The sequence below is a fragment of the Carassius carassius genome, chromosome 36, assembly GCF_963082965.1.
Source record: "Carassius carassius chromosome 36, fCarCar2.1, whole genome shotgun sequence".
In the NCBI taxonomy this organism is placed as follows: Eukaryota; Metazoa; Chordata; class Actinopteri; order Cypriniformes; family Cyprinidae; genus Carassius; species Carassius carassius.
This window is the reverse complement of record NC_081790.1, coordinates 23,857,995-23,881,648: the sequence shown is the minus strand read 5'-3', so window position 1 is coordinate 23,881,648 and position 23,654 is coordinate 23,857,995. Positions and strand designations below refer to the sequence as shown.

Genomic DNA, 23,654 nt, shown 5'->3' with positions numbered 1-23,654 from the left:
TTAAGGAAAATACAAAAACACGGTTTGGAAAATGGATTCATGATGTACTCGCTCATTATATATATTTTTTACATTTTCGACACAAAACAACACTGTGGCACAGCCCTGCGCTGATTGAACAGTAGAGCCGGGAGCGGTGGATTTTTGCGGTAGCCTATATTATATTTTTAAGGCATGTTTAAACGTCACCGTAGCGACCAGAGTCAGTGAGCGTTAGGGGCAGAGAGGATGTTATTCATGTTATTTTGTTGGCGTGATGTTATGAGGACGCTGCTAATAAAGTTGCATACGAATACACAGTGGATTCATGTTATTACTATATTTACAATATACCACAGTTTTTATGCCAGTAGTATCATTTTATTTTGTTGTATTTTTCCGTCACACCTTAAAGCCCGGTCCGTGAAAATATTGTCTGACATTAAACCGGTCCTTGGCGCCAAAAAGGTTGGGGACCGCTGAATTAAAGTCTACGTGTACAATAAAAACAAATACTTTCCCAAATTCCCAGGTAATTTGAATTCATTTGCATTTTTTTATCTGTACATTTGCGCACATTGTATATTTGTCTGCCTGATCCTGTATGACAACAGTCATTCACTTAAAGTTCTTAATACCACTTTCCTGTCTCTGTGCTATACATGTTTTTAACACATCTGAAATATTGATTTAAAAAAATCTTTCTATGAATTCTAGAATTTCTATGACCTTATAGTTGCCTAATTGTTTGCCATTCTCTGTTGGGTTAAATATTAACTTTCCCATCGTTTGCAGTGAGCCAAGAATAAATAGCATGGAGTATTTATAAGCTATATTTTAAATACTCTTTAAACTATATATATATATAAAGTAAAATACATGACACGTTCTCTCTAATTTAGCATTAAAAGAAGTATGATTCTGAAAGTATTACATCTGTTGCATTTACCCAAATGCAACGTGGCCTGCTGTAGTCCTCTGTCAGTGTGTTTATTGTACCTAAATACACTGCCTCAGGGCTGGCTTTGAAGCTTTGTGGCCACGCCCATTGGAGAGACTCCGCCCCCTCCGCTTACGTATCTACTGTTAACGGAACAATATTGTTTAATGTTTACGATCTTTCAGCTTGACTGCGCTATCTATTCTGGACGCTTCATCTGAACGCCTCACAATATATACAACGAAAGGCGTGGACCCACTGTGAAATAACCAAAGGTAATGTACGGAACTAAGGCTTTTTGTTGTTACTTTCTAAAGCGCATTAATCGATTGTTTGGTAACAAGCCTCCGACAGCAGCGATGTCGTGCAACAATGTTATAAAAGCAAGAGCTGAACCCGTTTCATCTAATTTCTTCTGAGATTCCAACCTGTTATAAACGTGTAATTGCAACTGCGCAAGGCTATGAGACACTAAGAATCTTAACTAGGCTATATAATCGCGTTCAGGAGAGAGATGGGACCTATAACCCGTATGGACGGCAAATACGTATAATTTCATTGTGTTTCTGCATGCACTGTATGACTATATGACTGTATGACTATGACAGTCTCATAGTCCGCTATGTGTGCGTTGCATAATTTCTAAACGACTGTGCACTACTGCCAAACTGTAATCAAAGCTGTCACGTGACTAAAGTATTTTTATTTTATTAGTAGTTATTTAATAATTTAATTAGTAACTGTTTGTTATTTATTATTAGATACTAGTAATTAATGCTATGTACAAGAGTGTATTAACTACTACAGCAATAATTACATTATATTATTTTTATTAAATGTAATAATATAAAACGATTATTATTAGTATTATATAAATGAATTATTTTGATCATTTGTTACAAAATGTACCCTCTAAATTAACAATTATTATTTTTTCTTTGTAAATAAAGTGGTGTCGAAGTTAAAACCTGCTGCAATAAGATCATTGCACTTTTCAAATTACGTTGAATTGAATTGCTCATGATGATTAAAAAAAGCTGACATTCAGAAGAGTATACATTACAAAAAATCTATGTTAAATCAATAGAAAAAGGCGTGATTATAAATAACATGATGTTAAAAATATTTTTAAAGTGCAGACTCAGAGATTGTTGTATGTTGATTGTTGATGTTGTAATGCAAAGTTTTAGGTCATGAGCTGTCATATGATTTCTGAGGAACAGTTTTAAAAAAATATGTTTGTGCCATCATCCACTTTTTGAAGAGCCAAATGTCAGTCCATCATAGCTCTTATATTCTGCTCTCACTTATAATTTATGAGATCATTGCGTGAAGTTTCCCTAAATGTGACAGAAGTATAACTTGAGTGAAATGAATGACTTCCCCTTTCACAGTATGTCTCGAGAGCAGAAAGCAGTGGATCGTGCCAGGAAGGCCTTCCTCACCGGCCGGAGCAAATCACTGGAGTATCGCATTACCCAGCTAAAAAATCTGTTGCGTTTTGTCAGGGAACGGCAAAATGAAATCGCAGAGGGTCTCAAAAAGGATCTCGGAAGGGTTTGTGTCCCATCAGCTTGTGTATCGTTCATTTCTAAACATTGTTTGCTTATGTAACTGATCTGTGTCTTATTTCTCTGGTGACAGAGTGAGAGTGGAACTCCTTTGTATGAGACTCTAGGTCTGGAAAGTGAGATTAACCTGGCTGTGAAATATCTGAAAGAATGGGCAGCTCCTCGGCCTGTGAGCAAGAGCATGATGACCATCTCAGACCAGGTCTACATCCAGCCTGAGCCTCTGGGAGTAGTGCTGGTCATTGGGGCCTGGAACTATCCTTGGGCAGTCACCATCGGGCCCCTCATAGGAGCTATAGCAGCAGGTAATGGAGGTCTAGTGAAGACCATCTGAATCAATTTACATGAAATGTGCAAAATATTATAACTAAATCTTATGAATTCTTTATGTAACCAATAAGCATATGTAGAAGCCTTATGTGGTCTTAAACCACTGCTATGGCATTATTCTAATTTAATGCTTTTCATTAATCATTTTAACAACCATTTTACTTCAATAATAGCAACAGTCAAGCTGTATGAGCTCCATAAACTTCTGCAAAAGCTACTGATCATTTTATTCACAACTAATTTAATTTTATAAGCACCCAAAAATAATGAAAACGTTTCTTACTTATTTATACCATACGTTTTTTAAATTGAAAATATTCTGTTTATTTTCAGGTTTGAATTATTGATACTTAATGATACTAAAATAACACTGGGCTGTACTTTGTCCTACTTATGCGACACTGCCCTGTGCTAACAGACCAAAGTACACTTGCATAAAGAATTCCCAGAGATATTGTAGAATTTTGAGGTAAAGTTCAGGAAGGCATTTATATGACATAAGGCATAGAAAATTATATTAATTTGTTTATTATTTGAAAATCCTAAATGCAGCAAAAAATGCAGTTACTGATTTAAACGCACTATCACTAGCTTTTTCCCTCTGTCTGTTATCTGTCTTTAGGAATGTTTTCACTCTTTGCTAATTCAAATGTCAGGTTTTGTATATTTCAAATACAAGTTGTTCATACAGTATATTTGCAAGTGCATATAATTAGAGTATTCAACACCAGAGATAAAAACCATTAAAAAGTGTTTAATGGTTCAAGAGTTTTTTATTTGAGCTATACACTATTTTTAAAGAGCTAGGGTTTTACTAGTGATAAAGAATTACTGTAATTATTTAGTATTTGTCATATAACAAGGAATGCTGTGTTGGCAGGCAATGCAGCTGTAATCAAGCCATCTGAAGTCAGTTCTCACACTTCCAAAGTAATGGAGGATCTCTTACAGCTTTACCTGGACAAAGTGAGATTTCATTTAAGCGTAATTTTATGAATAAGGGCTTTTCACACTGTGCTTAACTTTGGGTTATTTTCATTCTAAACCCAATGATTAACCCCAAACAAAAGTACATTTTACAGTGGTAATTTTGAAGCAGGGTTAGCACCGCTTTTTAAAGGTTATTAAACCACTCATTGTAAAATGACCCAGGTTAACTATTTCAAGTGTGAAAAGCCCTAATATGGCTTATATATTAAATGGTTAATTGGTAATGGGTAATAGGTAATGAACTGCATATTAACATAATAGATGAATACTGCTGTGTCAGACTCTGAAAACACATGGGTCATTTAGGTTAAAACCATGGACTGTATAAAAACATGGACGTAGTGTCATCTAGGCAGCACGTCTCCGGACCTCACTTTCGGAAAATTGAAAATGGCGGGAGCTGGTTGCCCACGCCCACCTAGCTCGACGGAGGTGACAGCAGCAGCAATTCACCTGTCACTCAAGTGGCCGCGCCCTTAATTATGCAGATCTTTAAGGCTTAATATCATTTTAACCGAGTTATAAAAAAAATCACCTCCCTCACAGTATATAGACCGAGACCACTTTTTGTACCAGGCTGTAAACATGTTTTTTGCTGCTGTAAAGTTGGGCATTTTAACATGAGGAGTCTATGGGACTGAATCCCTTTCAGAGCCAGCCTCTAGCGGCCAGTCAATCATTTGCAGTTTTAGTCACTTCTGTGTTGGCTTCACGAGAGAGACTGGAAGGTTGCCGCTCGGTTAAAACATAAATACTCAGTATATATCAAACAATCTGGAAAAGACAATGCAATAGTGGTAAAAACACAGGTACTCACACTTGGATCCAATGTAGTCAGGCTCAGCACTGCATCATATTTCTTTCAGTCTCTCTGAAAATACTGTTTTGTTTAAAAATGAATCGACAGTAAATTAAAGCAGACAAACAGAGTTTCACTGAGGCGATCTGGAGCTTTTTCCTAATGTTACACCGTGTTTACAACGGATGCGAGCAGCTCAATGTGACTAAAGACAAGAGAACCCATTATAGTCAGTGATTCTGTCTTCACTGGATGTGGCACAGATTGATACAACAAAACCCCAACAGTAAACAGATGTCCCGTTCTCCCGTATTTCTGACGTACTTCAAGTGTTCACACTGCTTCTAGCGTGAAAGAGAAATGCAGGCACCTCAGTGGTTTGTTGATGGAGTAATCCTGTGATTGCATCTCTCTAGTATTTCCTCTCCTCCTACTACATGCGCCAATCAGTGGGCGGGCCTAAAGATGTAGAAGTAGGCATTGATCTTCTGCAGAGGTGGTCTTTTGGTGCACTAAGACATCATAATGTGACAAATTTCAAAATGAGTCTCTTTGGCCGCTTGGTTTATTTTTTCAATAAAAGCTGTTTTTGAAATAACAAGAAATTATAATAAGAAATAATAAGATATTTTTTAATTTTTTGCATGTCTAAAGATCAAGGGAAATGTTATTTCTCAGTTTATGATGCATTTAAATAAAAGGACTAACAGTTTGGGTTGATCTCAGGAGCTGTATCCAGTTGTCACCGGTGGGGTGACAGAGACCCAAGAGCTGCTCAAGCAGCGGTTTGATCACATCTTCTACACTGGAAACGGCACAGTGGCTAAAATCATCATGGAGGCCGCTGCTAAACACTTAACCCCTACCACTCTGGAGCTCGGTGGAAAGAGCCCGTGCTACATAGACAACAACTGTGACCTCGCCATTGCCTGCCGGTCAGTCGATTCAGAACGAATCATTCGTTTGTGAAGCTGTAAAATGATTTTGAATACATGTTCTCTGTGACTTTACAGGCGTATTGCGTGGGGGAAGTACTCAAACTGTGGTCAGACCTGCATTGCTCCGGACTATATACTCTGTGACCCCAGTATGCAAGACAGAGTGATTGAAGAGATCAAGAAGAATATTAAAGTATGTATGTTATTTGTGAATGACAGTTTGGGCCTGGTATCAACCTATGAATGTAAAATGTCAAATTAGCTAATACATACTTTCTTTTGTGATGATCAGGATTTCTATACCGATGATCCCAAAAAATGTCTGGATTATGGACGCATCATCAATCAGCGCCACTTTAAGAGACTGATGGCGTTGTTGGAGGGCAGCACCATCGCTGTGGGCGGTGAACACGACGAGTCGGAGTGCTACATTGGTATAAATGACTAATTCTACAAGCCATTAAAAGCACCAGTTTAGATGCTAATGAAATCAATTTATTGTTTAATAACAGCGTAATCACATTTGTAATTCTCTGTTGTATTCAAAATGTATTTCCTGACAGGTCCAACCGTTTTAAGGGACGTGAAACCGGATGCCAAGGTGATGCAGGAGGAGATCTTCGGGCCTCTGTTGCCCATCCTGACAGTTAGCAGTGCAGATGAAGCCATCAAATTCATCAACCAGAGAGAGAAACCCCTTGCATTGTACATCTTTTCTTCAGACAACAAGGTTTAAACTGATTATTTGTTCATAATATATAAATTTTTACTTAAGACAACTGTAAAAAACTATTCTTTCATCATAGCTGATCAAGCATATAATTGCGGAGACCTCTAGTGGTGGAGTGGTGGCCAATGACTGTTTGATGCACTTCTCAGTAAGCTCTTTGCCTTTTGGTGGAGTTGGTGAGTTCTTTTAATGAAACCTTTTTCTTTTACATAAATAGAACAGTAATGTTGACCAGTCAAAGATGTCAGTGAGAGAAGCTGCAGAAGTGTTGTGTGGACTGTACTGAATCTCAGCTCTTCGGCTCCCCCTGCAGGTAACAGTGGGATGGGCCACTATCATGGCAGGTACGGCTTTGATAACATGAGCCACTTGCGCAGCTGTCTAATCAAACAGTTGAAGATGGAGGGGATGAATAAGATGCGTTACCCACCACATACAGAAGATAAGCTGGGCTGGGCACGCTTTTTCATCCTCAAACATGTCGACTTCGGCAGCCTGGGCCGCATGGTGCTGCTGGCTCTGATGGCTGTCTTTATTGCCGTTATTTTACAGGTAACAGATTATTCTACCCGTGTGAAATAAGATTTCTGAAACATAACATCTGATGTATATTCATCTTAACCGTATGAAATTATTGAGCATTTTATGCATTTGTTTTGTGTTAAATACAGAAGTTTATAGAGTATTTATATATAATGTACATATTTTAAAATGTAGAATGGATATTACTTTAATATTTATATTTAATATAAATGATATTATTATACATTTATAAATGTATACAAATTTAAATACATTATTACTAAAAATAATAATGTAAACATGGTTAAAATGCAAACATGGTTAAAATATTAGATTAGATTATTATACAAATAAAATATACTGATAATAATAATATTTTTTTTATATAAAAACTGAAATTCTAGTATGATTGAAAATGCCAATGTTTAGTTAATAAACTGTATTAATATTAATTGTCAAAATAGTCAATTGTTCCAGCAATTAATATATTTTATTAACATACTATATAAATTATATATGAATATACTATATAAACATGATTTAAAATAGTTTCATATTTAATTTTATGTTATTTTGTATTATAAACATTTTATGATATTATTTTTTTTAAAATTATGAAATATTAAAAATCATGTGCAACTCAAATACAATTAAATACAATATCAGAAAAGTGTGCATGGCTCATCCAATCAGATATACGTAATTTTAAGATATTTTTTAAACAAATTACTTATTCACAATTACTAATTTTTTTTTTCTTTAACAGAGTTACTTTACTGACTAAGATTGTGAATAATATGAAGAAACACACAGCCACAGACAAACCTTGGACAGAATGTCATCTGACTCCTACTGAAGTGCTGCTTCCCTCATTTGCCTTAGTTTTATAATCATAACTTAATGATTAATTTCAATCATTATGACAATGCTGCATTTTTGTCATTTAAACCAACATGCCATTTTAATTCAAATTGTTATGATATCTGGTGCACTTTAATTAGTGTCTATTTTAGAATACACCTGCCATCCTGTCCGTCGTGTCTGGGATGTTTTTTAAAGAAGGAAATGAAGGTTTCTCAGAATAGAATGATTTTGTTTTCTTATGTAATATAAAAAAAATAATACCTTATAATTGTTTGCTATTTTGAATAAGAAGTCCAGCATTTTGAAGAAATGCACATTTCAAACAGAATCTAAATGTGAGTTTTATGAATCGTTAACAAGTTCATGCTGCATTTACAGCATATGGTTCAGTCAGATTTATGAAGAATTGTTTCATTTGAAGAAAGTGCTTTGTCAGAAATACAAAATATGTAGTTGTTTTGTATTTAAATGAATAGTTTACTCAAAAAAAAAGGGAGAAAGTTTTGTCATGGTATACTTACACTCATGATTTTTCAAACCCCTTTGAATTTCCTTTTTTCATGAGACAAGACGAAGACATTTTGAAAGGTAGTTATGCTGCTCTTTTTTCATACAATGCAAGTGTTTGGGATCTGTCATACAACAGTGTAATTGACAAAATTATGGTGAACTATTCATTGAAAAAAGCTGACCAACTACAATGTAATATGTTTCTGCAAATATTCCTATAATACACATGACAACATTTCACGTTTTGCACATTCCCATTAGTCCTAAAATACTGTATGTGTCTTATAATAATTCCATAGATACAGAAAAACTTTTATGACATAAAGAAATAATTTTTAATGCAACAATAAACTTGTTTTTACACAGCTGCATGTGTTTTTTTCTGTTTTAATTGTGTAGCTTCTGGCACCTCACTGACTGTAGCAGGTGGAAGGATGTTTGTCATGTTTGTTATTGTTCCTCTTTTCCTTATCTGGCATTTCGTTGCCCTCCTACACAAATACACAAAAGCTCACGTGTACTCCTTCTCATGGTTAAAACCAAATAAATGCACTGCTTTTCTTCGGCACACTGACACATGAACTAAAATGAATCATTTTTAAAAGCAAACAAAAGCCCTTTTCGGCAGGGTTATTTAAGTGGCAATAGCTGAGCATTAACGTATCTTTCACATGCTTCAAACAGTAAGAAGCATGGCGTTTAACACAGCTGTGCTGAACAAGAGCTGGGCTTTTTACTGCTGATACAAGGAGTCTAAGGTCAACTTGAATATTCCTTTGTGGAATGAGGAAGTAAAACTGGCTCTACAGCTTGAAACCTGTTTCGATGAAACTGTCTGAAATGTCTACATTTACACGCTTGTAAGACAAGAATCAGTAGTTATGATGTAATGTAAACACACTGTAAAGGTGTTTATAGCAAATGTGGTAAAATAATACGTCTCAGACAATGTGAGAGCATTGGGAGGTGTAGCGGTATCAGATTTCACCATTAACACAGAGGGTGCTGTGCTATCACTGTACAACAGGTGGATGGGGGAGGAGGAAAGAGACACTAAATACCTTCTATTCATCATTGTTTAAATTCTACTTAAATTTTGACTAAATATTCAAGGTTGCAGACCATAAAAACATGTTTGTAATAAACAAAAACATGAATTAAGATAAAGTAAAATATAAATAAATATAGCCTATAAATAAAAATCAGCTAACTGGCAATATTTCTTATTTTCAGTTAGTGTAACTTGATGCACTAAAATAACCACATGAAAAAAAATGTATAAACTATACAGACATATCAATTAAAATAATTATAATTTGATGTACTAAAATAATTAAAATTGAAATGAAACTCATAACGTAACGACTTTTTTCTCGTTATTTAACGACTTTAATCTCGAGATGTTTTTTTTATTTTTTATCATTGCTTGGCCTTTATCCTTTCCTATCTTTTATCATTTATCCTAAAAACACCCAATATCTACATTTTACGCTTTATTAAAAAAAAAAAAAAAAAAAAACTAATTCCAGATATTAATGAAAACTGATTTAAACCTTGATGATCAAGATGTAAAATAACACTATTATTAGTGGGAGGCTGCTGGCTCCTCCCCTCGCTGCTGTGGGCGGCCTTGAGTGCAGACAGACGTACAGTTGGAACGAGTAAACATTTCCCTGAGCTGTACCTTGAAAAGAAGGAAATGTCATGAGAGATCGATTGGTGGTTAATGTTGGTTCGATAAACAAGCGATCAACCTACTAATAGTGGTTCTTCTTCATTGCATTAAGATTCTTTGTAAAGTTTAATTCCAGCAGTTTTTCAGTTTGCCGTCTGAAGTTGATAGAAACAAAGGTATTATGCCAGGGTTAGATTTAAAGTTTCTGGAGAGACCGAGGAGGAGGTTTTATTGTCCTCTGTGTGAGAAGCCGATGCGGGACCCTGTGCAGGTGTCCACCTGCGGACACAGATTCTGCGACACCTGCCTGCAGGAGTACCTCAGGTAAAGCTGCTCCTAAACCTGTCTCTGGATGATCAAAGCGACGTCAAACTCTGGCGGCTTGCTTTTTAATGGTTTATTTTCATATTTGCAAAGTTAATTATTAACTTGCACACCAAATTATGAAAGTAAAAGAGATAAAAGAAACATTAAAATACACGTTTCAAAATTTTAAATGTGTTCTAATTATTTCATATTAAAATAAATATTTCAAAATGTCAAGAGGCGTAACCATAGCATGCTGCACAATATACTTACATATTTAATACTTGAGTGTAAGGTGTACACAACAAATCATTGTTCAAGTGAGTAATAAACGAAGTATAATTCTAAGAATTTTTCGAACGTTTTTTCTAAGTATATACTACATTTAAAAAAAAAAAGAATATTTTTTATTCAGCAAGGACATCAATATTAATCAGCACTGAGAATACGTTTCTTGGGCAGCAATCAGCATGTTAGAATGATTTCTGGTGGGTCACGTGACACTGAAAATTCAGCTTTGTCACTTGAAAGTTTTAAAATATGTTAGAAATTTGATAAAAAATAATATTTCACAATGTTGCCGTTCTTTATTTATGATAAAATGAGTAAACATAAGAGACATAAACATCAATAAACATTTAAAGGGTTAGTTCATCAAAAAATCATAATTATGTTATTAATAACTCACCCTCATGTCGTTCCAAACCCGTGAGACCTCATTTTATCTTCAGAACACAGTTTAAGATATTTTAGATTTAGTCTGAGAACTCTCTGTCCCTCCATTGAAACTGTGTGTACGGTATACTGTCCATGTCCAGAAAGGTAAGAAAAACATCATCAAAGTAGTCCATGTGACATCAAAGGGTCAGTTAGAATTTTTTGAAGCATCGAAAATACATTTTGGTTAAAAAATAGCAAAAACTACGACTTTATTCAGCATTGTCTTCTCTTCCGTGTCTGTTGTGAGAGAGTTCAAAACAAAGCAGTTTGTGATATCCGGTTCGCGAACGAATCATTCGATGTAACCGGATCTTTTTGAACCAGTTCACCAAATCGAATCATTTTAAATGGTTCGTGTCTCCAATAAGCATTAATCCACAAATGACTTAAGCTGTTAACTTTTTTAATGTGGCTGACACTCCCTCTGAGTTCAAACAAACCAATATCCCGGAGTAATTCATTTACTCAAACAGTACACTGACTGAACTGCTGTGAAGAGAGAACTGAAGATGAACACCGAGCCGAGCCAGATAATGAGCGATTGAAAGATTGACTCATCGGTTTTCGGATCACCAGTAGTTCTTTCGGACAGTTCGATTCAATAAACCGGTTGAAGAAAACGGTTCACCGGTTCTTTTGCGCTCAACGTAATGGCGTCATTGGCGATGATTGCCCTTGTTTCAAACCTTCGGTTTACCCGCGCTCATAACATTAGCACAGAATCAGTTCAGAATCAATCACCAAAAGAATCAGGGCCCGGTTCCCCAAAACGTTCTTATCGCTAAGTAGTTCTTAACCTATTCCTTAACCTCTCTCTTAACCTTATGGCACGGTTCCCGAAATGTTCGTACGCTAAGTATATCTTCTGTAAGTCACACTTTCGTAAGGTTGGTCTGGACCATTCGTAGCTCTCTCTTAGCGTTATTTGAGCTCATGACGCTACTGTACAGCAGTCTTTAGAAACCAGCGCAGCGAAGTACAAGTGAAACTATGGTATGTTGACAATTTTGTGGCTCAACAATGATTTTCCGTTATTTTTTAAGACTCATAATAAATTATGTTCGCAATGGATACAGGCCTATTTATGAAGTTGACTTTATGTGGTTACAGAACTAATAAGGTGGTAATTAGCCTAGGCTTTTTCGTAATGTAATTAAAGCGAATTGGCAATCATTTTTTTGATAATTAAAATCTGGCAAACAATTTGGCTCTAAATGGCTAAGATCTTTAAATGGGTAAGCATGGTGGTGTCCAGTAAGCGACCAACTATGGCAGCGATCCAACGTGTCCTTGTATTGAATCAAAGACGGAGCCGGACTCGGAGCCGTTTAGTCCATGTCAGTTTTTTTATTCGGCAAAACTTAAGCCCTTTTGACATTTTGCCTGACGTGGCTATATTAAAAAAAAATCCCCTCCCAAGACAACTCATTGTGGAGCAGCTGGACCTTCCCAGACCTGCGCTGGCCAGGCTAACGCGGCGGAAGCTGCTTTAAGCCCTGAAGCCCAGCGCTACTTCGAGGTCGTGGGACAGGGCAACAGCCTAATCAAGACATCTGTGTGGAAGTGCGTCCACACTGTCACCAACGCCCTTCTGCGCCATGCCGGGGATTGCATCCTGGTGGATGGCACTCATCCCTATCGCCAATCCATCAGTGATTGATCAGGCGTCGGCTACTTATCGCGAAAGGAAGACGCGGCCATAAACGTGCAGGTTATAGTGGACCATAGGGGTGTGATATCTGACCTGGTGGCAAGGTCCAGCAACACTTCAAGTTCCTCTGACGAGAGGCTTGGTGCCCTTTTTTACGTTGCTTCCCCAGCATATTTTGTATCTAACTCTCTCTCTCTCTCTCTCTCTGTTCATTGTAGATAGGTTGCTTTTTATTAAAAACATAAACCAATTGCAATCAATACCGCATTAAACAGAAGTAACTGCAGCTGCTTGCCAATCAATTCTAAGTGTAAAGTACCTTGCCATTAATATAAAAGTGTATTATATAATTTTTATAAGTCGTTAAACCCATGTCAAGAAGCGGCACAAGTGGCACAATGGGATGGATGATTAGCGAGGGATACCCGGTTTGTCTTACCGTCACAACATATCGTGTGAACATTACTGACCCTTTGATAATTTAATTTATAGTCTATATTCTACTGATAACTTAAACTATGTTAAAATTAATGTTACTGTAATAATTTGAGGAATGTTTCATTTGCATAGAACGTGTTGTCTTTCTTAAAGCTGTAATGCACCTTCGCGTAAAGTGGAAAATCGATTCATGAGCAATCGCTGCAAACTAATTTAGCACCCTGACTTTGGACAGCGCTCTTGTAACGTCGGACGTAAGAGGCAGCGTGCTAAGAAGCTTCCTAAGGGACACTTCGGGGAACACACTTAGAAACATCAACAACTTTGGTAAGATATATCTTTCGATGTCTTCTTAGCGCGCTAAGAGTGAACGTTATCGGGGAACCGGGCCCAGTTCGGTTCAGACGCTCTGTGTGTCAGTCTGCTTCACGCTGAATCACACATGCACTGCTCCTCCATCATCAGCTCCTCGGTTCTCGAATCGGACGCGTCTGACAGAAACGGTTCTTGACTCGAGAAGAGTCAATCTTTTGTTTCGTTATCTGGCTCAGCTCGGTGTTCATCTTCAGTTCTCTCTTCACAGAAGTTCATTCAGAACTGTTTGAGTACATGAATTACTTTGGGATATTGGTTTGTTTGAACTCAGAGAGAGTGTCAGCCACATTAAAAAAGTTAACAGTCATTTGCGGATTAATGCTTATTGGAGATGTGAACCGTTTCAAACGATTCAGTTCGATTTGGTGAACTGGTTCAAGAAGATCCGGTTACATTGAATGATTCGTTCGCGACCCGGATATCCCTAAACTGCAGTGTTGTGAATGCGCGCACAACAGACCCGGAAGAGAAGACAATGCTGAATTAAGCAGTAGTTTTTGTTATTTTTTTATGATGTTTTTATTACCTTTCTGGACATGGACAGTATACCGTACACACATTTTCAATGGAGGGACCGAAAGCTCTCGGACTAAATCTAAAATATCTTAAACTGTGTTCTGAAGATGAACGGAGGTCTTACAGGTTTGGAACGACATGAGGGTGAGTAATTAATGACATAATTTTCATTTTTGGATGAACTATCCCTTTAATGACTCAAAATATTTGAACATTAGTATAAATTATATATCTAGTATATTATTGAATCAAGAAAATCATGAAGTTTTATCAGGGTTATGCATCTAAAATCTAACAAATCTTCTAATTAATATATATATATATATATATATTACAAAAATGTATTATGCATGCATTAAATATTGGGGATAGGGGTGAGGAGGACTTGCTGAAGCAAGTTTTAAAGGTTTACAGAGGTGCAGGGTTTCATTTTTAAAAATTCAATCTTTAGATCAGATCATAATATTTTTTTTTTTTTTTAATAATTGAATAGCTTTGGTCATTGTATGTAGAAAGTATCACTTTAAAATAATTGCTTCTATGACAAGAGTAGTAATAAACAAATGCCAAACAGGCCGAGCAAGATGTCAGAGTGACACAAAATGCCTCGGGCTACAGAGTAGTGCTTTGTGTCTCTATAGATTTTTACATGGTAATGTTTACATGAAATAACATGTTTTTCTCTTTTACATTTGAAAAGATAATAACAATCAAAATACGACAGAATTCTTTTATGATTATTTTTAGAAGGAATTAATGTGAAAAGAAAGTATGCAGTGAGTCAGTTTATTTGGTAGTATTGCTCAACTGCACAGTTTTGGGTTATGACCCATACTTTGCATTCCATGCCTCGTCTTCTCAGTCCCATATAGTCATAACACAGAGTTGTGTTGCTCACAGGTGTAATGAGTTAAACAATTACATTCATTGTCCTGTGTTATCCTGTGGATGTTATCATAAATATCGACAGTCTTCTCCATTCACATTCTATCAGACTAACACATGTTTTTCAAATAGACTACACATTACTAATTGTTGTATGGCAATATATCTAAAATGTAACCATTAGCAAGTATTCAGAGCAAGAATGATACAATACACATGCTCTCCTTTTCACCTTAAAGTAATATTGTTAGAAACATACAATAGTTCGCACATGATTTGTGATTTTCTATAGCAGCTTTTTTTTTTAACATGATAAAGCATGTATTTGGCTGAAGGGCATGATGTACTACTTTTTCAGGGGCGTCATTTGCAGTTCTGACTTATTTGTTGATCTAGACAAAAAATACATGACCAACTGAAGAAAACAAAAAGATTATAAATAAAAAAGAAAAAATGTAAACATTTTTAGTTAGAAAAATGCATTCAAAATCCACTTGATTGAAAAGCTTGCACTTGGCACTTGCATGAAATTTCTGATCTGCCTAGAAAAATGCAGCAATCACAGTTTGCATCTTCTTCTGAAGCCTCCTGGGACTTTTGGGAAAATTCCCTGTAGGATTTTGAAATGACTATGTGCTTCTGTGTTACACGTAATGGAAAGATCACAGTTCTATTAATATGTGTTGTGTTGGTCGCACTGCTTCCCTGTATAATGTATGCTGGGGGACGTCACCCTGCCAGATGGATGATTCACTCATGTTCTCCTGAAGGCCTTTCATCAATTTGTGGTGTGGGAGGTGATTCTGAAGTTCCTGTCAAATCAGTTCGGCTGTGATTCATTTAGGCTTTATAACATGGAGGCATCAATCGGTGGCAGTTGTGAACTGCTTTTCAACCCACTACATACTGTGTAATGTGAAAATTAATCGAATGCAAATTAAATTCTAACACATTCATGTGTGTCACTTTCCGTTAAGTAGGAGAGCAAAAATACGTATTTTCTTCATTTAAAAAAATGCTCTAGTAATGGACAACCAGCTTTTAATTGTTGACATTGTCATTTAAACACATATTAAACAACATGTTTACCATGGTGATTCTTTCCCAAAATATACAACATAGCTTTCAGAATATATGTGAATCGTTAACTTTCAGGAATCTGATTTTTTTTTTTTTCTGCTGAATTTTAATAGTGAAGGTGTGTTCAAGTGCCCAGAGGACCATCTGCCGCTGGATTATGCCAAAGTAAGTGCACCCTCATAACACAACAATTTCAAATGTCTTCTGATTTCATCCAAATGATTATCATTGTCCCGATGTCATAATTTATTGTATAATTGTATAATTTAATGAAATTGTATAATATCTGGCAATGATTTTGGAGGCAGTGTTTGCCCAAGTAATTCACAAAACAGACTCCTTGATAGAATCAAGTGATTGGTGGAAAAAATTCTGAATGTCACGCATTCATGAAGCTGTGTGAAAAACACGTGATCCATGTACATCATAGTCAGAGCACAAATAATGCAATTAAGGTGTTCTACATGCCTCTTTATTGTGATTTATATTGGTGTACACAACATATTATGGTTCCTACGATGTGAGTTTCATCAGTGTTTACATGAGGTAAAATTACCATTTTGCCTAAATCTCATTATAATCGCATTATAAGAGTGCATGTAAACACAGTCATTGAATCATTCATTCAAGTGATTTGTTGAACAACCCTAATTCATTCAGAAATCTAACTGCTGTGCGCAACTTCATTTGGAAATATTTTATAATGATTTTCGATATCTTGTTTGTTGAATTGTTTAAAAGCAATGCCCTGTGCCCAGTTTTGCTAGTAATCACAGCTGTACTGAACAACAGCAATCTTCCTCATGTTTTATTTATTGCTTAACTTCCATGCTTTTCATTAATGTTCCTATATGTTCTACTCTAATAAATCTCATAAATGTGTCATTCTGCCTGCAGATTTTTCCAGATGTGGAGCTGGAACAGCAGATTCTTTCCCTGCCCATCCGCTGCATCCACAGTGAGGAGGGCTGCCGCTGGACCGCGCAGAACAAGCTCCTGCAGGTGATCAAATGGCACACAAACACAAATCTTAGTCTTATTTTTACATATTTCTACATACATCTTTGTAGGATTGAATACATTTGTTTATGGCTCCTCAAGTCTCTTAAAAGTGTTTGCATTTAGATGCTGTCCATATGTTAGTAGGCTATTGTATGTTACAGTACTTTTCAAATGTATAAAAATGAGTACACTACAGTATGTACAAATACACTACCGTTAATATGTTTGAGATTAGTATGTTTATTTAATTCATCAAGGACACATTAAATTGATCAAAAGTGACAGTAAAGTTATTACAAATGTTACAAAAAATATTTTAGTTTTATTTAAATGCTGTTCTGTTGAACTTTCTGTTCACTAAAGAATCTTGGAAAAAACCTTTTTTCAGCATACACCAAACACCAAATCTGCATATTAGAATGATTTCTGAAGAATCATATGACATGGCTAGAGTATTGGCTGCTGAAAATTCAGCTTTGCAGTTGCAGGAACATTTTAATATTCAACATGGAGGTGAATTGCAATAATATTTCACCAATATTAATGTTTACTGTATTTTTGGTCCCGTATTCATGAAACATTTTATCTTACCACTAAGAGTTTTCCTAAAAGTTTTCAGTAAAAAGTTTTCTCTTAAAACCTCTTCACAAAGCTACGGAGACAAATTTGACTAAGGAATAGAGAGAATTCAATTCTTAAGCTGAGAGAAAGGGCGGGGTTGACCTCGTTGCTATGGATGATGTCAGCATGCTATGCACACTGTGATTGGCTGATAGGGGAAAGGTCTCTGGCAGAGATTTATTCATAGAAATATTATAGAACCCAGAATAATGTCGCCACATTCAAATAAATGTTTTAAAATACAAATGTCACTAATTAAACAAGTATACGTTCAGCTAATTGTAAGTCTCTTACATGTATTCTTCTCGTAAACAATTAGTGAATATGCATATGAACAGCCTTTTTATTAACAGTGAAGAAAAATCATGGCTAATAATAAGACTTTTTGCCCAACGGAAAATTTGGAGTTGAGATAACCTCCAAAACCAAATACAATACCTTTTTAAAACTCTATCATCAAATGTTTTTAAAATGTTTAAGTTCCAAGGAAGATCGCAGGCAAAAGTTTTACAGATTTAAGACCTAGTTTTTGCACTTAAACACTTTGTGGAATACTGTTTGAGCAAAAATTTAGGAGTCCTAAATTTAGGACTGACATGGCCATTCTTTTTTAGATTTTCTACTAAATCGGTGGGTCATGTGCTAGTTTTAGCCTTAAGATGTTTTGTGAATATGTGCCCAGATCAAGTACTGTAAATGCTGTCTTGGAGAACATCTTCTTTCAATAGCATTAAGCACCCTAATCTCACTGGGTTTCTCACTGCTCCTCCAGGCCCATCTGTCCATGTGTGAGTTTAATGTGGTGTCATGTCCGAACCGCTGCTCTGTGAAGCTGCTGCGTCGTGAACTGCCGGAGCACCTGCAGCACGACTGCGTGAAGAGAAAACTACACTGTGACCACTGCGGTGACGAGTTCACTGGGGAGGCGTATGAGGTCGGACACAATGAGTTCTTCATTGTTGTTTTGCTATTATAAAAACTCTTCTGATACTTTATCATACAAAACATCCAAGCATGTTTAATATTTTCTGTTCCTCGCTGTCCTCATTCAGAATCACCAGGATGTTTGTCCAGAAGAGAGTGTGTACTGTGAGAATAAATGTGGGGCTCGTATGGTGCGGAGACTCTTGGCCCAGCACTCTGTGTCCGAGTGTCCCAAACGCAAACTGCCCTGCAGATACTGCCGAAAAGAGTTCCTCTATGACACTATTCAGGTCAGTGACTTTATGCTTCCATCCTTCATTTATGTATTTATTCATTTTATGGTAAAGGGAGTGTATTCATAGGTGTTTTATGTTCACAGAATCATCAGCAGCAGTGTCCACGCTTCCCTATGCAGTGCCCTAACAGATGTGGCACACCAGGAATCACTCGAGAGACTTTAATGGCACATGTAAAGGAAGGATGCAGCACTGCGACTGTGCTTTGCCCGTTTAAGGAGGCTGGCTGCAAACATAGGGTATGATCTTCCACCCATAACTATGCGATAACCGATAAATTTAAATTCAATACTATTTTGTAGGGGTGTAACAATATACTGTGTCACAATTTATCTCAATACAAAAATTCAGGAATGCGTACTATGGATGGTGACAATATATATTATACTGTAGTTCAAACAAAATTACATTTGGACTAATTTAATTTAACATCAAATATGGTAATAATGGTTGCACATTTGAGTTTCCATGTTTATTTATTATTATTGATAGATTGAAAGTAAAATAAATTTTTTAATACATTTCAATATTTACTAAACAGAACAATAAATATTTCTGTTCTGGTATCACCATTGCCAGTACCAAGTCCAAGCCTATTAAAGTTAACCTTTGATGGACTGCCCAATTTAGCATGTTAATGAACGGCACATTTTAATAACTGGTTATCATATGTCTTAGTAGTCATTTAAAAAAAAATCCAATTTGAACTATATTAAGGTTTTTTTTTTAAGTATCGCAAGAATATTGTATCATGAGATCAGTATAGTGTATCGAACCAAATAATGTCATGAGTGTATTGTTACACACTGATATTCTGTCACATTGTAAGCTCTGTGTGTCATGATTTCTGGTAGTGGCACCCAGTGGCCATGTTTGGTACAGCGTGCCAATTTTTCACACTTTTTTAAATGTTTCAATTTACAAACAGGTATGGTACAATAACTTGCATATGAAATTAACAAATATGCACACATACACATATTTATATGTTAAATACAGTTATATTTTGCATATTTAGTGTACATATTATTATTCAGACTTTTGACACATATGTTCCAAGTTGCAAATTTTTTTTTTTGCAAGAAAGAAAAAAAAATGCTAATTGTTAACTAGCAAGCAATTTTTTTTTGTAGAACAAAATAAAGAGGAAAAATACTATATTGTGCAACAGCTGGGTTCCATAGTGAAACTGTTTTTAATTTCATTGTCATTTGCATATCTTGTTTTCTTGCAGTACTTTCTCTCATTAAAGCTGTCAAGTACACAGTTTGTACCTTTACCTTTTGTCTGTTTGGTTTATGGCGTGTTAACAAAGCCTTTTAAAATATTCCAGTGAGAAAATTTGTTTCTGGAACCAAGGACACACACACACAAACACATATATATATATATATATATATATATATATATATATTTTTTTTTTTAGTAGGACATGAATATCAGAATGTATCATGTATCATTACCTCTTCTGTCATGACATCTCTTTATCTGTTCCACTCATAGTGCCCTAAGACTGCAGTGGGGCGACACCTTGAGGAGGCCACACACACCCACCTCTCTCTTCTCGGTGGTCTGGTGAATCGCCAGAGGGTGGAGCTCAGGGAACTCCGGCGAGCAGTGGAGGAACTCTCTGGAAGTCGAGATGGCACTCTGCTCTGGAAGCTCACAGACTTCAGTCAGCGGCTACAGGAAGCTAAGAGCAGGACTTCTGGGTGTTTGGAGTTGTTTAGTCCCGCCTTCTATTCTCATAACTATGGTTACCGTCTACAAGTGTCTGCCTTTCCCAATGGGAATGGTAGTGGCGAGGGCTCTTACTTGTCAATCTACATTCGCATTCTGCCAGGAGAGTATGATGGGCTGCTGGAGTGGCCTTTCCCTTACTGCGTCTCCTTCTCGCTCTTGGATCAGAGCGACCTAGCGCTCACTAAACCTCAGCACATCACAGAGACCTTCAGCCCAGATCCCACCTGGAAGAACTTCCAGAGACCACGGCCTGGAGCTCTGGAAAGTCTTCGTGGGGGTTGTCTGGATGAGTCCATGCTGGGCTTCGGCTACCCAAAGTTCCTCTCCCATGAGGAGATGAGGAAAAGGAACTATATAAGAGACAACGCTATTTTCATTAAAGCCTCCATAGATGTTGTCCAGAAAATACTGAACTCTTGAGTTCTGAAATAAATGTTAAATAATGTGAAAAATGATCAATTGTGGGCCGTTTTGCTTATATTCAAAGTGAAGATTTATAAAAAATTGTTTTAAATATAATCAATGCTTTAACACAAATGAAGGATATTTAGATACTGAGAAGGATAAGAAATGCAAATTCATTGTCATTTGCATGTACTTTTCTGCAATATGTTTTTTTTTTTCAAATAAACATGACATTAAAAACGACTAATGGCTCTATTTTTATGAAACTATGTGAATTTTCATGATGTATAGTGCTTGCCCCTATAAATATAAAGCTACACTAGCTTTATCATTAGATTTATAATTATTTGAAGAATTAATTTATATGATTTATAGAATTCTTAACTCTTTTTTTATCTTGCTGTGTAAATGTATTTAAATTATTATTTTTCTATTATTTAATCTTTAGCAGTGAATCACACTGAGGCTACGTTTACACAAGTTTTTCCCTTGCATCACTGTATTACATGTGCCAGGCCAGTAGTTGGCGCTGTCACCTTGTTAGTAAACAGTACCTGTAGGGAAGTTGTATATGATGCATCTCTGCTGTTGGTTGTAATATTGGTGAAGGAAATCCACATGGCAATCTGAAGTATGGCAGGAAGATAGAGGACGCAGTGTCTCATTCCCTACTCAGGGAACCATGGTTACATAAGTAACCTGAGATGTTACCTTTCAAGGGAACTTCGAACTGTGTCCTTTAGGGGTCACTATGGGGAACAGTATTTCCATGCCACCATGCTGAGGGAAGTGCAGGCCAGAACCATGGCGAGCACTAAGTACCAACTCTACCAATTCCATGGGAGTTGTCCCTGGGACGTTAGATGGCAGTCCGTGACATTATGATCAAAGGCCTAGGCTACATACCCCTACTTACCTGTTAGGGCCAGACTCCTGGGCCTGGGGTAGAACTCAAGGCTTGGAATCAAAAATAGATTCCTTTAAAGGGACACGACGAAACAGCCTAGCACCATACTTAGTCTTGGCCGGTCACACATTTGCTACTGCTTGCTCTCGCATAAGCTTGCTGAAGGAACTCTCTCAACAGATCCCTAGTAGCAACACCCTGTTTAAATACTAGAACTACCAAGGCAGTCATTTTGACTGTTTCTGAATTTTAAAATGCAGAGGTGGGTAGTAACGAGTTACATTTAATTCGTTACATTTACTTGAGTAATTTTTTGGGGTAACTAATACTTTTCGGAGTATATTTAAAGATGGGTACTTTATACTCTTACTTGAGTAAATTTTTGGGGAAAAATCTGTACTTTTACTTCGTTACTGTACTTTTACTTCGTTACGACGCTACTCTCGTTACTTTATCTTAATGCAATAAATGTTATAAATGCTTCAGTTTATTCCAAACGCGCCGTCTACTTTTCTCTGGGCAATGAGCGATGCCCATTCGCGAATGATTCATTCTTTTGAGTCAATTCTGTTCAAAGGCTTGATCAAACCAATTGGCAAACGAGCGAATTGGTTCATGAATCAGTTTGAATGAGTCGTTCAGTTCCCTGCCGCACACGATGAGCATCTGAAGCGGTTCACTCAGAGTTGTAACGTTTAACATCAGCAGCGTTGAAAACGTGGCTGGAACTGCACTGAATTGAAAGCAAATCTGCAAAGGCTATTATTTGCTTGCAATGGAGATCCTTATTAGATGAACACCACGTGTGCTGTCTACTGTTTAACAGGTAATAACTTGGGCTACATTCGATTACAGTACACGATACCACTGTGACATTAGTTTGTTGTAACTGTGTGGCTTATAACAGAGGGGAGTCAAGTTGAATGCAGCTTCCAAAAGACAAAAAATAGCCGATTAAGATTTTATTAATTTTAATACAATCACACCGGTGCGAGTACGTTCAGCAAGTCATATCATCAGCTGCTAAATTCAGATCTGTGATCGCTTGCTGGCGCTGAGCTAGAGATAGATGTGTTTTTACAGCACTGCGCATTATAACAAATCACACATGATTCTTTTGAGCTTATTAAAGCATTGTTCAATCAGAGGTGTTCCGATGAGTCATCACTAAAATGCCAGTGCTTCCTTCACTCGCTCACTGACTGAATACCTCTTTCTGGCGAATTCTCTTGTCAGAAACAACAAAGTGCAGATGTGTGTACGAATCTTTAATTAAGATATTGATTTCACAGTGTTAACAGTTTCAGTGATTTTAATGGGAGTTTCTGAGAGTGATTGAAATCTAGACTGTCAGTGAAAATGATCTTTAATAATGTAAATGTTATTTGCTCTCTTTCTGAACAATGAAAGGTTATATTTATATCACATTAACTTTCAATGTTAAATTCACATTTAATATAAAGTCAGTCGTATTAAAAATATGTTATGGCATGACACCTATATCTGTTACTTAAGTAAACAGACAGGGTTTTATAATAAATTACATAAATTGGAGTAAAGGCTGATGAAATATATACATTTATACACACACACATAACATACATTTTATCTATATATCTAAATAAAAATAGGCTCAGTATATATGACCCAAAGTAACTAGTAACTAACTACTTGAGTAGATTTTTTTCCCGATACTCTTTTACTCTTACTCAAGTAACTATTCAAGACTAGTACTTTTACTTGAGTAAATATTTCTAGAAGTACTTTTACTTGAGTACAGTTTTTGGGTACTCTACCCACCTCTGTTAAAATGTAATAACTTTGTTGAAATAAAACCCATATAACTATAATACCCTGACATTTAAATGTGTGTATATTTTATTGTAACATTGTTATTTTATTAAAATGACAAAACACAAAAGAGTTCAAAGTATTTC

General features: G+C 36.3%; 2 protein-coding genes across 2 annotated transcripts; both read left to right on the top strand.

Annotated features, from left to right (window-relative positions):
• The first annotated feature begins 1,044 nt into the window (after nt 1-1,044).
• Nucleotides 1,045-7,816, top strand: LOC132117435 (aldehyde dehydrogenase family 3 member A2-like). Its single transcript, XM_059526725.1, has 11 exons — nt 1,045-1,194; nt 2,314-2,476; nt 2,564-2,795; nt 3,701-3,786; nt 5,336-5,544; nt 5,623-5,740; nt 5,840-5,981; nt 6,111-6,277; nt 6,354-6,453; nt 6,591-6,829; nt 7,566-7,816. Exons 2-11 carry the CDS (start codon nt 2,315-2,317, stop codon nt 7,581-7,583), a joined length of 1,473 nt encoding a protein of 490 aa, XP_059382708.1. The 5' UTR covers nt 1,045-1,194; nt 2,314; the 3' UTR covers nt 7,584-7,816.
• Nucleotides 7,817-9,804: 1,988 nt separating this feature from the next.
• On the top strand, nt 9,805-20,976 carry traf4b (tnf receptor-associated factor 4b). Its single transcript, XM_059526723.1, has 7 exons — nt 9,805-10,172; nt 15,933-15,984; nt 16,717-16,821; nt 18,215-18,376; nt 18,495-18,656; nt 18,746-18,901; nt 20,166-20,976. The coding sequence occupies exons 1-7, from the start codon at nt 10,030-10,032 to the stop codon at nt 20,823-20,825; spliced, it is 1,440 nt and encodes a 479-aa protein (XP_059382706.1). The 5' UTR covers nt 9,805-10,029; the 3' UTR covers nt 20,826-20,976.
• Nucleotides 20,977-23,654: the final 2,678 nt, after the last annotated feature.

Excerpts from the sequence above, each read along its gene's own strand:
- LOC132117435 (XM_059526725.1), top strand. The coding sequence starts at position 2,315 with ATGTCTCGAGAGCAGAAAGCAGTGGATCGTGCCAGGAAGGCCTTCCTC. Across the intron at positions 2,796-3,700 it reads CATAGGAGCTATAGCAGCAG|GCAATGCAGCTGTAATCAAG; the intron begins GTAATGGAGGTC and ends CTGTGTTGGCAG. Across the intron at positions 5,982-6,110 it reads CGAGTCGGAGTGCTACATTG|GTCCAACCGTTTTAAGGGAC; the intron begins GTATAAATGACT and ends ATTTCCTGACAG.
- traf4b (XM_059526723.1), top strand. The coding sequence starts at position 10,030 with ATGCCAGGGTTAGATTTAAAGTTTCTGGAGAGACCGAGGAGGAGGTTT. Across the intron at positions 16,822-18,214 it reads CGCAGAACAAGCTCCTGCAG|GCCCATCTGTCCATGTGTGA; the intron begins GTGATCAAATGG and ends CTGCTCCTCCAG. Across the intron at positions 18,902-20,165 it reads AGGCTGGCTGCAAACATAGG|TGCCCTAAGACTGCAGTGGG; the intron begins GTATGATCTTCC and ends TTCCACTCATAG.